At 43.2% G+C, this 15788-nt stretch overlaps 1 protein-coding gene across 3 annotated transcripts; it reads right to left on the reverse strand.

The window, feature by feature from the left end:
* Window positions 1-2771: 2771 nt before the first annotated feature.
* Window positions 2772-15317, reverse strand: LOC114909069 (interleukin-21 receptor-like). 3 transcript variants are annotated; one of them, XM_029252137.1, is made up of 10 exons: window positions 15046-15317; window positions 14346-14435; window positions 12999-13074; window positions 11738-11861; window positions 11255-11427; window positions 10648-10796; window positions 10372-10537; window positions 5038-5140; window positions 4826-4910; window positions 2772-4723 (listed from the first exon to the last, which is right to left on the reverse strand). In XM_029252137.1, the coding sequence occupies exons 3-10, from the start codon at window positions 13060-13062 to the stop codon at window positions 4214-4216; spliced, it is 1374 nt and encodes a 457-aa protein (XP_029107970.1). In that variant the 5' UTR covers window positions 13063-13074; window positions 14346-14435; window positions 15046-15317; the 3' UTR covers window positions 2772-4213. The 3 variants fall into 3 exon arrangements, with proteins under 3 accessions (XP_029107970.1, XP_029107969.1, XP_029107971.1); XM_029252136.1 differs by lacking the exon at window positions 14346-14435; XM_029252138.1 differs by lacking the exons at window positions 11255-11427; window positions 11738-11861; window positions 12999-13074; window positions 14346-14435; window positions 15046-15317 and having other exon boundaries at window positions 10648-10869.
* Between the last annotated feature and the right edge of the window lie 471 nt (window positions 15318-15788).

Genomic DNA, 15788 nt, shown 5'->3' on the forward strand with positions numbered 1-15788 from the left:
ACACTGTGCACAAAATTCTGCAATGTTTGCACAACAGTTCATACAGCCAACCAGAACTGTAATATATGAGGAAAAAAGCAATTGCATAACTTTCATTGGTTTAACAGAAATCACAAACATTTATGTACCTTTTGCTAGACACAACAAGCAAAACTCTGTCATTTGTTCAATGCGCAGTTGCACATGGTATGTTCTCAATGAGCCCCAAATTGATATCTGCTGATTTAGTAATACACACAACACAGGAAATGCAAATTTCCTAATTGCTTACACAATTATCACCATCCCTACAATTATAAAAGGGGAAATGAAAAAAAAGACAAAAAATAAGAACAAGAATGAGAATGCGAAAAGGAAGATGTGTAAGAGTAAGAGGAGGTGGAAAGGGTAGAGGAAGACAGTGTGGAAAAGATAGAAGGAGATGAAGATGTAGGAAGAGGAGTAGAAGGAGAAGAAATAGGTAGAGTGGAGGGCAATGGTGTAGTGGAAAGAGCAAGAGAAGAAAATGTAACAAGACATGAGCAGAGAGGAAGGGGGCAGCAGGGTGGAAGAGGAGGGAGGAGAGGCAGAAGGATTAGGTATAGATGGGTTTCAAATGAAATGAGGGCCACCCTAATTGACCATATCATAAATCATGGTCTCTCCTTTAGAGAAGCTGGGCAGAGAGTTCAGCCCAATGTAAACAGATCCACAGTGGCTTCAATTATCTGCACATTTCAAAGTGAAAACCGGTAAGTAACCATGCCATTGCACTTCTATGGTTAGAATGTAGTACTCTAGTTCTGCTATAAATGTTTGTACTCATCCAAGCATTCTTCAGAATAGAAGTTCAACAACATTCAGGTGGATGAACAAGACTCTTTTCAGTTGAACAAGAGCATGCCATTGTTGACATGGTGGTCCAGAACAATACAATCCGGCTCAAAGAAATCCAGCAAAGAATAATACACGACAACCAAGTATTCCAGAATATTCAGTAATGCAGTCCTGCCACAATTGATTATGTTGTAAGGAGAAATGCCATCTGGATGAAGTAAGTATACAAAGTACCCTTTGAGAGGAACTCTATCAGAGTGGAGGAGTTGCGATTCCAGTTTGCTCAAGTATGTGTAAGTCTCACAATTATTGCACTTTTATCAGAAATACAAAGATTGTTTTCCTGGATGTTATGTGTCTATATACTATTCCACTCTAAGTGGGAAAAATTCAGGTGTCTCTGGGCATAGTGCTGTGTCAAAGTGGGAACCTGGACTGCTCTACAGCACTAACAGTATAAACTTTGCAATCAATACCATTACTCTAGAAAACACTAACTTTATTGTGTTCTTTCTACTCTAGAGGATTTTGGAGTTGGTCAGCAGTGCTACTCATTTTGAGTACCTGTATAGTGATGAAGCTGGCTTCAGTCTTTTAACAAAAAAAGAAGAGGGAGGAATGTGACTGTGGCATGATGGCCAATGTCCCTGGACAACAGGGAGGCAACATCACCATGTCTGCTGTAATTTCAACTGCTGGTGTTGTGGCATACAATGCTGTCTTGGGGCCATACAATGCTGAAAGGATGCTCCCAAAATTTTTTTTTTTACACTCCCTCAATGAAATCCTCTTCCCCCAGGTTAACCAGAAGCAAATTGTCCCAAACAACAAAATTTCACTCAATGTGCCACTCCACCATTCGGCATTGGTGCAGGAGTGGTTTGAGCATCACCCACACTTCAAGATGGTGCTCCTTCCACCATATTCTCCTTTCCTGAATCCAACTGAGGAGTTTTTCTCCTGTTGGAGATGGAAAGTATATAATCACAACCCTTACACTCAAGTCTTCAAGCAATGGAAGAGGCCTGTGGAAATGCTGAGGCAGCAGCTTGTCAAGCATGGATTCAACATTCACAGCTTTTTCTTTGCCACAATGCTCACAAGAATATATGCTGTGATGTAGATGAAATTCTCTGGCCAGATGTGAATGAGAGGCATGATCAATAAAGTTCAGTGACTACAGTGCATATATAGATTTTTTTTTTTTTTTTTTTTTTTTTTTTTTTTTTTCTCCCCCCCCCGGCTAGCTCATTGCTATACATCAGAACTCCTTACTAGAGAACATTGCAATAAATGTGCATTTGCATTCATGTATTTTTGTATGTACATCAGAGTACATTATACAATCAATAGAGCACACACTTATACTTTTGCTGTTACTATTTAATTTTAGTAAATGCGTTAGAAGAAAAGGCAGTACTTTATGCGGTGGAATTGAATTGTTTGGTTAAGGTAAGTGTGTTTAGTTGCTGTGTTAATTGTTTTGAGAGCAGTTACATTCATCTAGCGAAATGTGTCAAAACGATTGAGGAAAAACTAATTCAGGGAAGTAGGTTTTTTGGAACATTAGTCAGGTCACTTCTACAATCCTCCACCAGAGGGCAGTGAAGCACAAAAATTACAACCACAGTTGTAGGCTTCCTCACTTACACACCCACTGTCATTAACTCCTCATCCAAGAAGTGGTCAAGGTGCAGTAATCCACAGCTTCTCCTGGAAATGCAGGGTGCGAGGCTAGTCATGGTTCAACTGTTCCAGCTTGCATAAAAATCTGACTTAAAGATAGATTTAGGAAAGGAACTCATTCATAATGTGGGGACTGCCTGTATGACAACAAAAAACAAAATCCACAAGCTGTATAATTTGGAAAAAATTGCAATTTCTGAATATTTGTACCAAACAATTTGAATAATTCTGATAGTGATTCAGAGAAGAAATCAATGAAATAGCAGGCTTAATACTTAACAGAAGTATCAGAAATGGAAAGACATTTATTAAATCAGCTTACTTGCCCTTAATAGATTTTGATCACATGTAGCCATGACAGCATGAGGGAAGGGTGGGACAAGCCACACAGACTTGAACATTTTGCTTGACTAATTGCCCTTTAAACATTCCCCAGCTGTGAAAACATGTTGACAGACTGAGAGAGAGTGAGACCAGACAAGATGAAAGACGCCGTCTCTAAACCTGTAAAAAAGATGCCAGTCACGCCCACACTGTCATGTCCCCACCATCATTTACCAGTCAACATATACTGTAACAATTACCAGTAAATGACTGCAATTTTCCTTCTCCCTCCATGTATGCCATTCATCCTGCAACCAACCAAACACAGCATGCTGTGCCACATATTGAAGAACAAATGCATACTGTATGGCTACATCAGCATACCTTGTATAGTAACTGACTGCAGAAATAAAGCTCACTGTCTTACCCAACAGGACAGCTAGAATACCATGCAAAATATATCAGTAGAAATATACCTTAAAGTCCTGTGTCACAATATGCTATAAAAATGCAATAAATGTACTTTTAGAAGGCATCCCTATTGCATATTTATTTGTTCTTGAGCACTGATTTCAGTGTCTGAGGTTCTTGCACAGGTCTTCTTAAACTCACTTGGTTACCTCTTCCTTTGCAGGAAACTGCATGACCACAGCACTGTATTTTCAAATAAAATGCTTTGTAAATAGTGCAGAACTTTGTTCATGTGAGGAAAAAGTGCCATATTTACAATATAATGTCTTACTTTTTTACTTAGAATACGAACTTCGTCTGGCTGTCTAATGCTTTGTTTTGAAAAAAGTTAATGAGAGGGAAAAAGTTATGTAAACAATGAATCAGCCTAACACGACATTTGGTAAGGCTGTAATAGCACCAAACTGTCTTTATAATTTCAACAGTTGAGTTCAATGACATTTATTTGTATAGAATGCATATGGTTAACACATGTCCACTTGTTTATTACCTATTTAACCTAGAATACCCATCTTTGTGATAAAATAAGTAACAAAGAACTAACAAAGGATAGCAAATATGTATGTTTGTTAGAAATAATGTTAACCTAGGCTTCTAAAATGTGATATTACCATAATAAACTTTTACTTCTCAATAGCAAATATCCAGCCAGTCGAGATTTTTTTAATAGGACAGAACACCTTATTCACACATGAATGCCATCTCACTCATTGGAAATCTTAATTCCAATTTCCCTCCTTCCAACTTCCCTCTTTCCTAAAGGTTCAAATACTTTTTCCAACCTCCACCTTGAGAATTTACACAATGTTCAATAAGACGTAACAGTGTACAGTTATGCACAGTGTACAGTTATATCTGCTCTGCAGCAGAACAGATCCATATCACTACAGTCATATAGATTTCTGACAAATGGGATTTAGTGATCGTTCTTGGCGCTAAGGTCCACCTGTGAGCTCAAGGGACAGTGAAACACCAGTGGTTTCCTGGAGGAATTTGTTAATGTAATGGCTGGGAATAGGCCAATTTGAGTATCAGCAAGAGTGCAGTAATTATCTTGGTAGCCTTGGCTCCATGGCTCCTCTGATGCAACCTCATGGGTCCCACTGCTGGCCAAGCTGGGGCTGAGGTGTTCACAGCCAGAGTCATCCTCACTGGGCCCTCCCATTTCCAGAGACTCGCTGTTGAGTGTTTCTGTAACACTAGCCTTTCCAGAAGGTAGCACAGGGCTCTCTATAAAGTTGTTCTTGTCTTCGACGGCCCAGTTCTTTCCAAGATGGCTGATATAAGGAACGTGGCATTTGGTCAAGTGATGTGTACAGGGCTGGAAATTCTCTTCATGAGGTTTAGCTTCAATCAAAGTATCTATTTTCAAGAGCTCATCCATCTTGAATGTTTCTCCCATGTAGCTTGGATACAAAAGCCAGTTCTGCATGGAAATGAAATTAATTTTTTTAAATAAATGCTTTTGTAAATATGAAATTACAATGAAATGTAGGAGTATCAAGTGCCCAAAAATGATAAACCCTACCTTGAAGTTTCCTTTGTACATGGTATAGAGTGGCTGAAAATACGGAGCAGGTGTTGGTATCTTTGAGAATGCTTTGATTTTCAGACTGCAACGTATTAAAAATTATGAAATGTCAGTTGTATAAATATTTTTCAGTTAATCAGAAAAGGGAAAGGATATGTAATTTCTCCAGGACCATTTTCACCACATTTGAACATGTAAATAGTAATTACCTTCCAGTAAGCCGAAAGAGCAGAAGCAACAAGACACTGGCTACAACACACACCAAGTAGGTAATCCCTCCAAAAATTAAGAATGGCCTGGGTTTCTGAAGACCTAAAAGAAAAAAAAAAACATTTAATATTTTAAACATGGTTTCATTTGTCTAACATCCTGTACTAGTTTCAAGGAAGTGCCACTGTCTAAACAGCTACTACAGATGGCAAAACAAAGGATATTTTCTGCAGGGTGTTGTTGCTAAACAAAAGTATGACTGTTATGGATATATGTTATCTTTACAGGAGGGGGTGCGGTGGCGCAGTGGGTTGGACCGCAGTCCTACTCTCCGGTGGGTCTGGGGTTCGAGTCCCGCTTGGGGTGCCTTGTGACGGACTGGCGTCCCGTCCTGGGTGCGTCCCCTTCCCCCTCCGGCCTTACGCCCTGTGTTGCCGGGTAGGCTCCGGTTCCCCGTGACCCCGTAAGGGACAAGCGGTTCTGAAAATGTGTGTGTGTGTGTGTGTGTTATCTTTACAGGTGGTCCTTGACTTATGGCGAAATTCTGTTCCAACAGCCTTGTCATAAGCTAACTTCACCATAAGCTGCAAACCCCCTTAGGCTGAATTTATATAAATCTTTTCAATATAAGCAATTAACATGACTGAATGCTATACAAAAGGGATATTTTATGTTTTTATACTAATTTCAGATGTTATTTGTATTAAAATAATTGTAATACAGGATATTCATATGAATATACACATTGGCTGAACCACTTGTCCCATAAGGGGTCGCAAGGAGCTGGAGCCTACCCCGGCAACACAGGGCGTAAGGCTGAAGGGGGAGGGGACACAAGTCCATCACAAGGCACCCCAAGTGGGAGTCAAATCCCAGACCCACTAGAGAGCAGGACTCAGTCCAACCCACTGCGCCACCACACCCCATATGAATAGAGTGTAGTATTATAATTACATTTCCATGCTGTACTATTATTTTCAATTTCATTTTCATTTCAAATGTCCTTTTTTTGTTTTGTTTCCTTTTATGCTCCACCAGAAGACTCACTTTTCATTTGCTAGGCATTCTAAAAAAAGTAACTTGAATGGAATCACAAAGGAAATGTTCAGTAAATAAAGTTTTTTCTAAATAAAAGACAATCATTGATAGACACTCAGTCAATAAGAAATATAACGCCTTATGGCAGCATGTCTAGCTATGTTGTCATACAACAGGCGGAGTGGTCATCATTATACATCATGACCTAATGCTGGGACTCAAAAATCAGATAATAAGATAAATAGGATGACCATTGTATGCCCAGTTTGTTGTAAACTGAATATTTCAGAAGTCAGGGAGTACCTGTATTTTGGCTCACATTTTACAAAGAAGTCAACAGTCTAACAGGAAAGAACTGCAGTTTTTAAAAGTACATAATTCATCAAAAGACAGTGACATGGTTAAGGTCACTGTATCTGTATTTTCCTTATTTTATAATTTGTTTCCTGTAACTGAGGAAAATCCCCTTATGACTATTAAATCAAGGATCTCGTTCACCCCGCCCGGTATGGGGTCACCGGGGCCCCACCCTGGAGCCAGGCCTGGGGAGGGGGCTCGCATGCGAGCGCCTGGTGGCCAGGTCTATGCCCACGGGGCCTGGCCAGGCTTAGCCCGAAGCCATGACGTGGAGCCGCTCTTCGGTGGGCTCACCACCTGCCAAAGAGGGCATAAGGGGCCGGTGCGTTGTGATTTGGGCAGTGGTCGGGGCCGAGTGCCCGGCCGACCCAAACCTCGGGTGCCAACTCTGGCTTTTGGGACTTGGAATGTCACCTCACTGGCGGGGAAGGAGCCTGAGCTAGTGCAGGAGGTTGAGAGATACCGTCTAGATATAGTCGGGCTCACTTCCACTCACAGCTTGGGTTCTGGAACCACTCTTCTCGACCAAGGGTGGACTCTCCACTATTCTGGCGTTGCCCAGGGTGAGAGGCGGCTGGCTGGTGTGGGCTTATTAATAGCCCCCCAGTTCAGCCGCCATGTGTTGGAGTCTACCCCGGTGAATGAGAGGGTCGTCTCCCTACGCCTTCGGGTCAGGGAACGGTCTCTCACTGTCGTTTGTGCTTATGCACCTAGCGGCAGTGTAGAGTACCCGGCCTTTTTAGAGTCCCTGGGGGGCGTGCTGGAAAGTGCTCCCACTGGGGACTCTGTCATTCTACTGGGGGACTTTAACGCCCACGTGGGCAGCGACAGTGATACCTGGAGGGGCGTGATTGGGAGGAACGGCCTCCCTGATCTGAACCCGAGTGGTGAGTTGTTATTGGATTTCTGTGCTAGTCACGGTTTGTCCATAACGAACACCATGTTCATGCATAAGGGTGTCCATCAGTGCACTTGGCACCAGGACATCCTAGGTTGGAGGTCGATGATCGACTTTGTAGTCGTTTCTTCTGATCTTCGGCCATATGTCTTGGACACTCGGGTGAAGAGAGGGGCTGAGCTGTCAACTGATCACCACCTGGTGGTGAGTTGGATTCGATGGCGGGGGAAAAAGCTGGACAGACCTGGCAGGCCCAAACGCATAGTGAGGGTCTGTTGGGAACGTTTGGCGGAGGCCCCTGTCAGAGAGGTCTTCAACTCCCACCTCCGACAGAGCTTCAACCAGGTCCTGAGGGAGACTGGGGACATTGAGTCCGAATGGACTATGTTCCACACCTCCATTGTCGGGGCGGCGGTTCGGAGCTGCGGCTCATAAGGTCTCCGGTGCCTGTCGCGGCGGCAATCCCCGAACACGGTGGTGGACACCGGAGGTAAGGGATTCCGTCAAGCTGAAGAAGGAGTTCTGTTGGGCCTGGCTGGCTCATGGGACTCCTGAAGCAGCTGACGGGTACCGGCGGGCCAGACGGAGCGCGGCTCTGGCAGTCGCCGCGGCAAAAACTCGGGCTTGGGAAGAGTTTGGTGAGGCCATGGAGGAAGACTTTCGGTTGGCCTCAAAGAGATTCTGGCAAACCGTCCGGCGACTCAGAAGGGAGAAGCAGTGTTCTGCCAACACTGTTTACAGTGGAAGTGGTGCACTGCTGACCTCAACTGAGGATGTCCTCAGGCGGTGGAAGGAGTACTTTGAGGATCTCCTCAATCCCTCCGACACGCCTTCCGTAGAGGAAGCTGAGGCTGGGGACTCGGAGGGGGACTCGTCCATTACCCTGGCTGAAGTTGCTGAGGTAGTCAAAAAACTCCTCGGTGGCAAGGCTCTGGGGGTGGATGAGATCCGCCCCGAGTTTCTCAAGTCTCTGAATGTTGGCTGTCTTGGCTGACATGCCTCTGCAGCATTGCATGGAGTTCGGGGACGGTGCCTCTGGACTGGCAGACCGGGGTGGTGGTCCCTCTTCTTAAGAAGGGGGACCGGAGATTGTGTTCCAACTACCGGGGGATCACACTCCTTAGCCTCCCTGGGAAAGTCTATGCCGGGGTACTGGAGAGAAGAATCCGACTGATGGTCGAACCTCGGATACAGGAGGAGCAATGCGGTTTTCGCCCTGGCTGTGGAACACTGGACCAGCTCTATACCCTCACTAGGGTGTTGGAGGGTTCGTGGGAGTTTGCCCAACCAGTCCATATGTGTTTTGTGGACTTGGAGAAGGCATTCGACCGTGTCCCTCGTGGCATCCTGTAGGGGGTACTTCGGGATTATGGGGTTCAGGGCTCGTTGTTACGGGTTGTTCGTTCCCTGTACGACTGGAGCAGGAGCTTGGTTCGCATTGCAGGCAGTAAATCAGACCTGTTCCCGGTGCATGTTGGACTCCGCCAGGGCTGCCCTTTGTCACCGATTCTGTTCATTATCTTTATGGACAGAATTTCTAGGCGCAGCCAGGGAACGGAGGGTGTCTGTTTTGGTAGCTGCAGGATCTCGTCTCTGCTTTTTGCAGATGATGTGGTCCTGTTGGCTTCATCGAATCAAGACTTACAGCGTGCATTGGAGAGGTTTGCAGCTGAGTGTGAAGGGGCGGGGATGAGAATCAGCACCTCCAAATCCAAGGCCATGGTTCTCAGTCGGAAAAAGGTGGATTGCCCCCTCCGGGTTAGGGGGGAGTTGCTCCCTCAAGTGGAGGAGTTTAAGTATCTCGGGGTCTTGTTCACGAGTGAGGGAAAAATGGAGTGGTAGGTTGACAGACGAATCGGTGCTGCATCCGCAGTAATGCGGTCATTGTACCGGTCTGTTGTGGTGAAGAAGGAGCTGAGTCGTAAGGCGAAGCTCTCAATTTACCGGTTGATCTGCGTTCCTACCCTCACCTATGGTCATGAACTCTGGATCATGACCGAATGAATGAGATCGCGGATACAAGCGGCAGAAATGAGTTTCCTCTACAGAATGCCTGGGTGCACCCTTAGGGATAGGGTGAGGAGCTCAGTCACACGGGAGGAGCTCGGAGTAGAGCCGCTGCTCCTCCGCATCGAGAGGAAGCAGTTGAGGTGGCTCGGGCATCTGTTCCGGATGCCTCCTGGACGCCTCCCTGGGGAGGTGTTCCGGGCATGTCCCACTGGGAGGAGGCCTCGGGGCAGACCCAGGACACGTTGGAGAGACTACGTCTCCCAGCTGGCCTGGGAACGCCTTGGGGTTCACCCAGAGGAGCTGGAGGAGGTTTGCGGGGAGAGGGAAGTCTGGGGGGCTCTGCTTAGACTACTGCCCCCGCGACCCGGTCCCGGATAAGTGGAGGAAGATGGATGGATGGATGGATGGATGGATGGATGGATGGATGTAACTGAGGGGGGTGCGGTGGTGCAGTGGGTTGGACCAGGTCCTGCTCTCCAGTGGGTGCCTTGTGACGGACTGGCGTCCCGTCCTGGGTGTGTCCCCTCCAGCCTTACGCCCTGAGTTGCCGGGTTAGGCTCCAGTTCTCCGCGGCCCCGTATGGGACAAGCAGTTCAGAAAATGTGTGTGTGTGTTTTTCCTGTAACTTGGCTGTAAACAGCAAATCATTAAAACTAGAGAAGCCACAAATGATTTATCTTTAAATTTCATTAAATATATACCACACACACACACACATTTTCAGAACCGCTTGTCCCATACGGGGTCGCGGGGAACCGGAGCCTACCCGGCAACACAGGGCGTAAGGCCGGAGGGGGAAGGGGACACACCCAGGACGGGACGCCAGTCCATCGCAAGGCACCCCAAGCGGGACTCGAACCCCAGACCCACCGGAAAGCAGGACTGTGGTCCAACCCACCGCGCCACCCTGAATACATACTAAATATATTAAATATGGTATAGTGAATATATTAAAAGCAGAAACAAATTGTCCGTAGTTCACATTTATCAAATAATGAATGAATTCAGTTCCGGTAGATATTTCATTTACCTTTTCTTTCTTTAGTTCTCCATTGCACTGTGTTACTCCAGTCACTCCAGTATCCTTTGTAAGGGCTCATTGGACTAGAGCGCACTTTTCCAACATATTCAGTGTTAGGATCAAGGTTTCCATCTTCAATATAATATGTATTGTTCATTGGGTGATACGTTTTTGACTAAATTAATACATGTGAAGAAGTCATGTTTAGTTTGTGTCAAATGTATTCTTAGGTAGCATTTTACAATAAATTTAGAAAGTAGTACAGTAAATTAAAATAATCCTTACATTGTTTGGGTCTCCATTCTTGTACAACAAGAGCATGTACTTTAAAGATTGAAAAATATAGTTGTCTTTGTCATATCCACAGTCCCACATGAAATGATAGTGTCCAGAATTCAAAAACACAGTGAGATTCCTTGGAGTAGTTGGTTTAACTTGTGAAAAGAATTCAAAAGGTTAAAATTATTGAGGAAACCCTTGTGATGCCTATCATACCTTTTGTTTTCACAGAAGTATTTCCACACACACACACACACATTTTCAGAACCGCTTGTCCCATACGGGGTCACGGGGAACCAGAGCCTACCTGGTAACACAGGGCGTAAGGCCGGAGGGGGAGGGGACACACCCAGGACGGGACGCCAGTCCATCGCAAGGCACCCCAAGCGGGAGTCGAACCCCAGACCCACCGGAGAGCAGGACTGTGGTTCAACCCACTGCGCCACCGCACCCCAGAAGTATTTCCAATCACTCTAAATTTTTTCCACTACCATTGTTGTCATATCAGTATTCATTTATCCATTTTTTATGATGCAAGTAATTCTATATTTTTATATTAATAAAAATAATATTCTTAATGTCATTAAAACTTAATAAGGATTAAAAGACCTACTGTGATCCTTTGGAATATAATTTGTATAAATCACAGTCTGATTTGGTTTTCCATTCCACATGGTGTAAAGAGTTACACGAAATTCAGAATATTCTGAAAATGCCAGTTTATCTCCATAAATTATGCACCTGTACTTTTCTTTAACATTTCTTAGTAAACATTGAAAACTTGTGCTGTGGAAGAAAACATAATGGTATATTTCACCAACAAGTTAATTACATATGCAAAGTCCAAGCATGTTTTTGTTGCATTTTAACTTAATCCAGTAATTACATTTGAATAAATTTAACTCTATATTGTAGTTTAGGAGCATTTTATAAACCTTGGGCATAATATGGTCTATTCCATAGAATTCTTTGTCAAAGAAATAACTTGATGATCTACCAGTGAAACTGTTGTTGCAATGTTTGTTCTAAGTAGGATATTTTTTTTCATGAAATTAGATGACAGAAATAAGAGAAACAGAAAACAGTCTTGATTAACCTAATGCCAATGGAGAAAAATTCCAAACTTGTATTCTTCATGCTGGAGGCCTCTGTTTTGATGTTCATTTCACAGTTTATTGTGTGACTGTAATCATTCACACAAAGTAGTCCATTATTCTGAGCTATGATAGGAAAAAACAGCACAATTCAGGTCATAGAGCTTCCTATTACAATTACTCAATGTTAAAGTTACACATAGTAATAGTGTGTGAATGTATGCTTGTGTGTGCGTGCGTGCGTGCGTGCGTGCGTGCGCGTGTGTGAGAGGGAGAGCAAGAGACAGAGAGAGAGATCTTTTCAGGATAAATTTTAGGTACACCAGTTTTAGGAGTTAACACATCAACACAGTGAAGTTCAAAAGAGATTCTGTTAAAAAAGTTGACAATGTCACAGATTATTTTGCAAAAAAAGGCAAATAACAATTTTATATCACACACACACACATTTTCAGAATCACTTGTCCCATACGGGGTCACGGGGAACCGGAGCCTACCCGGTAACACAGGGCGTAAGGCCGGAGGGGGAGGGGACACACCCAGGACGGGACGCCAGTCCGTCGCAAGGCACCCCCAGCGGGACTCGAACCCCAGACCCACGGGAGAGTAGGACTGCGGTCCAACCCACTGCGCCACCGCACCCCGCTGATTTTATATCACATCAAGATATATTAACAGGAATAATTTAGAACATGCATATACAGTACTGTGCAAAAGTCTTAGGCATTTAGAAGTTTCACAAAAATATTTGTTTTAGACAGTTATTTAATGTCTTCTGCATTAGTGTCAATGGGAAAGAGCATATTTTAGATTTCCAAGCATTCCTTTTGCAAAAATATATAGTATTACAGCAAGAGTTTTGTATGTCGTTAAAAACGAAAGTACATACACACACTGTCTGAGACTTCCCGTCCTGAGCAGGGTCGCGGCAAACTGGAGCATAATCCAGCAATATAGGGTGCAAGGCTGGACGGGAGGGAACACACTCAGGATGAGATGCCAGTCCATCACAAGGCACCCCAAGCGGGACTCAACCCCCAGACCTGCCAGAGTATGGGACCCAGCCAAGCCCACCGCGACCCTGCTTGGGACAAGCGGTTGTTGACGATGGATGGTTACTAAGCTTTGTAGGAAGTTTATTAATTAAGAGCATTATTTTTGAAAGCATTCTCACTTTACAGCTTTTTTCCCCAACCAAGTGCCTAAAACTTTTCCACAGTTCTGTATGTACAGTATACACATATGAAACTTAAATATGCCAACCTCTCACTTGAATGAGCCCTATTTGAAATTTGATGATCCAGATAATGGAAAGCAGAAGTTTCATAATGGGTGGTGCCTGCAGGGAGAAAGATGAGAATACAAAAATCCTTCTATTAAGCATGTAAACTGTAATTGCTATTGAAATTTAATCTGATATCTATGGGGGGACAGTTGAAAATTCAAACACATTTGTGTTCTGAAGAAGATCAAAGTAATACTTCAGATATACTTGAAATCAACAATGTGCATCATGGTAGCAGGTATTGACAGACCCAGGTTGGAATACCTGGTACTAATGTTGTATTTTAAAGCTTCTTTACCAAAAAAATCACTCAAGCAAAAATTACTCAGCTGTTTTAATGAGTAAATGATTCTAAGAAGGATAAATATACAAACCTACCCTTCTAATTTGCCTTGGAGAAAAGTGTCAGCCAAATGAACATATGTAAAATAACGTATACTTTCTGTGGACTCTTGCAAAACACACAGTATCATTATTTGATTTTCTAAAACATATTAAACAGATTGTATTACAAATATTACTGTACTGATAGGACACGGTGACATAGTAGGTGCTGCTTGTGTCTCGCAACTCTTGTGCTGTGGGTTTCAATATAACATAATCTGTGTGGAATTTGCATGTTCTCATAATATTTGGGTTTCCTTCCATAGTTTTTTAGGTGAACTGGTGACTATAAATTATGAGTGCATATGTGAATTAATAACTTCGTGTGTTTGCCTTGCAATGAACTGTTATCCTGTTCAGGGAGTACCCTGCCTCACACCCTGTGCTGCTGAGATAGGCTCTGATCCAATACAACCCAGCATTGCAGCAAGTAGTTCCTGACAACGAAAGAATTACATTTTATTTCTGGAAATGCATTGAATTGTTCAGTTTTACACTGGACTGTCCAAAAAAAGTAATCCTTTTCTATAAGCATTCAGAGCTGACGTATAAATGACTCTTTATGCTGGAGATACTGTAAAGTTATGTTTTTTGGGGTTTCGATCACAAGAATGGAGTTTAGTGGTTGGGATGAAAGTTTAAAACAACAGGATGTTGGAATGATGGTTGTTTTTATTATCCAACAAATTCTGTGGTCATTCTGTCTAACTGCCACCTCACTGAAGGGGCTAATTGTTGTGAAGTATTTTAGGAGCTTTACTAGTTTAATCTCCAAACTTGAGCACATCTTTCCACCCTTAAACACTGTGTACGTTTTCATGGCGTAGTGGAGATCGGAGCTGTCCAAGGGAAGTGCTGAAACCTTACACTTCATATACATTTATTTGATGCTTTTTTTTGCCAAAACAACTCCCCATGTTATGCCACCTTTAATTGCTTACCTATTTATACAGCAGGGTAAATTCTACTGAGCCAGTTTTGGGTATGTACCTTCTTCAAGGGTACTACAGCAGGGGATTTGAATTTACAACCTACAAACCCAAACCCAAAGGAAGCATTTGTAAGCAGTACTATCAGCTGTCCAGACTTTAACTTAGGTTTCCTTCCTCATAATTTTCTACACAGCAGCAATGTAATCCATTTACTGTGATTCAAGTGTTCAGTTTCATACAGTGAAATTGTGAACAGAGTACTATTGATGCTAAAATTATGAAATGTCAGTTTTTCATACCTGCCAGAAATATTTATTTTCTTTCACTTTCTGTATGTTGTCTATAACGATTACAATAAACAGGGTACTGAACCATGCCAGATGGGTACACATGAAATAAAAGTTAAGTAAACACAAATATATACATTTAGATATGAATGTAAAGTATCAGTACGATCTTAATATTCTTAACAAAGAATAAAAGCCATATACTTGTCCATAATAGTACCAGTCATTGTAATAGACACAAAATAAATGATGGAAAAGTATAAAAAAGTAAATTAAATTACACCATATATATTTCTGTAAACATATAAACACACAAACATGAGTAACGGAATAATTTTACTTTGCGTACATTAACAATATAAAGTTCAATCATTTATAAGGTCTATATAAAATACATATAAACATTTTACACGACACGCTACCTTGTGAGAATCGATGTGGATCGTGCGCAGCCCACGAGGAATGAATGAAAAGTTCAAGGCGTAAGGTTTGTAATGACTGTGAAAAGTGTGTGTGTGCGCGTGTTTGTGTGATGAAAGAAACTTCCTGCCTCCGAATGTGTGGTTTCACCACGTCCTACTCTAAAATAAAATAGCACTCATATGAATTGTGAAATATTTAAACAATCCAAAGTTTTAATATCTCCTTAACAAAGTGAAACATTTCTTACCAATTTCCTCTAACAGAATCAATAAATCACAATTCACCTTTTTTAAAAATTGGTCTTTTTTTTTTTACATCATACTATTGGCTATGACCCCCCCCTTGGTTACACACACACTTTCTGAACCGCTTGTCCCATACGGGGTGGTCGCGGGGAACTGGAGCCTAACCCGGCAACTCAGGGTGTAGGGCTGGAGGGGGAGGGGACACACTCAGGACAGGATGCCAGACTGTCGCAAGGCACCCCAAGTGGGACTCGAGCCCCAGACCCACTGGAGAGCAGGACCCGGTCCAGCCCACTGCGCCCCTCCCCTTTGCTTACGGAACACCCAAAATTCTGCATGGCATGGATTCAGCAAGGTACTAGAAACACACACACACACTTTCAGAACCGTTTGTCCCATACGGGGTCACGGAGAACCGGAGCCTACCCAGTAACAGAGGGCGTAAGGCCAGAGGGGGAGGGGACACACCCAGGACAGGACGCCAGTCCGTCGCAAGG

The sequence above is a fragment of the Scleropages formosus genome, chromosome 5 (genome assembly GCF_900964775.1).
Source record: "Scleropages formosus chromosome 5, fSclFor1.1, whole genome shotgun sequence".
Lineage (NCBI taxonomy): Eukaryota > Metazoa > Chordata > Actinopteri > Osteoglossiformes > Osteoglossidae > Scleropages > Scleropages formosus.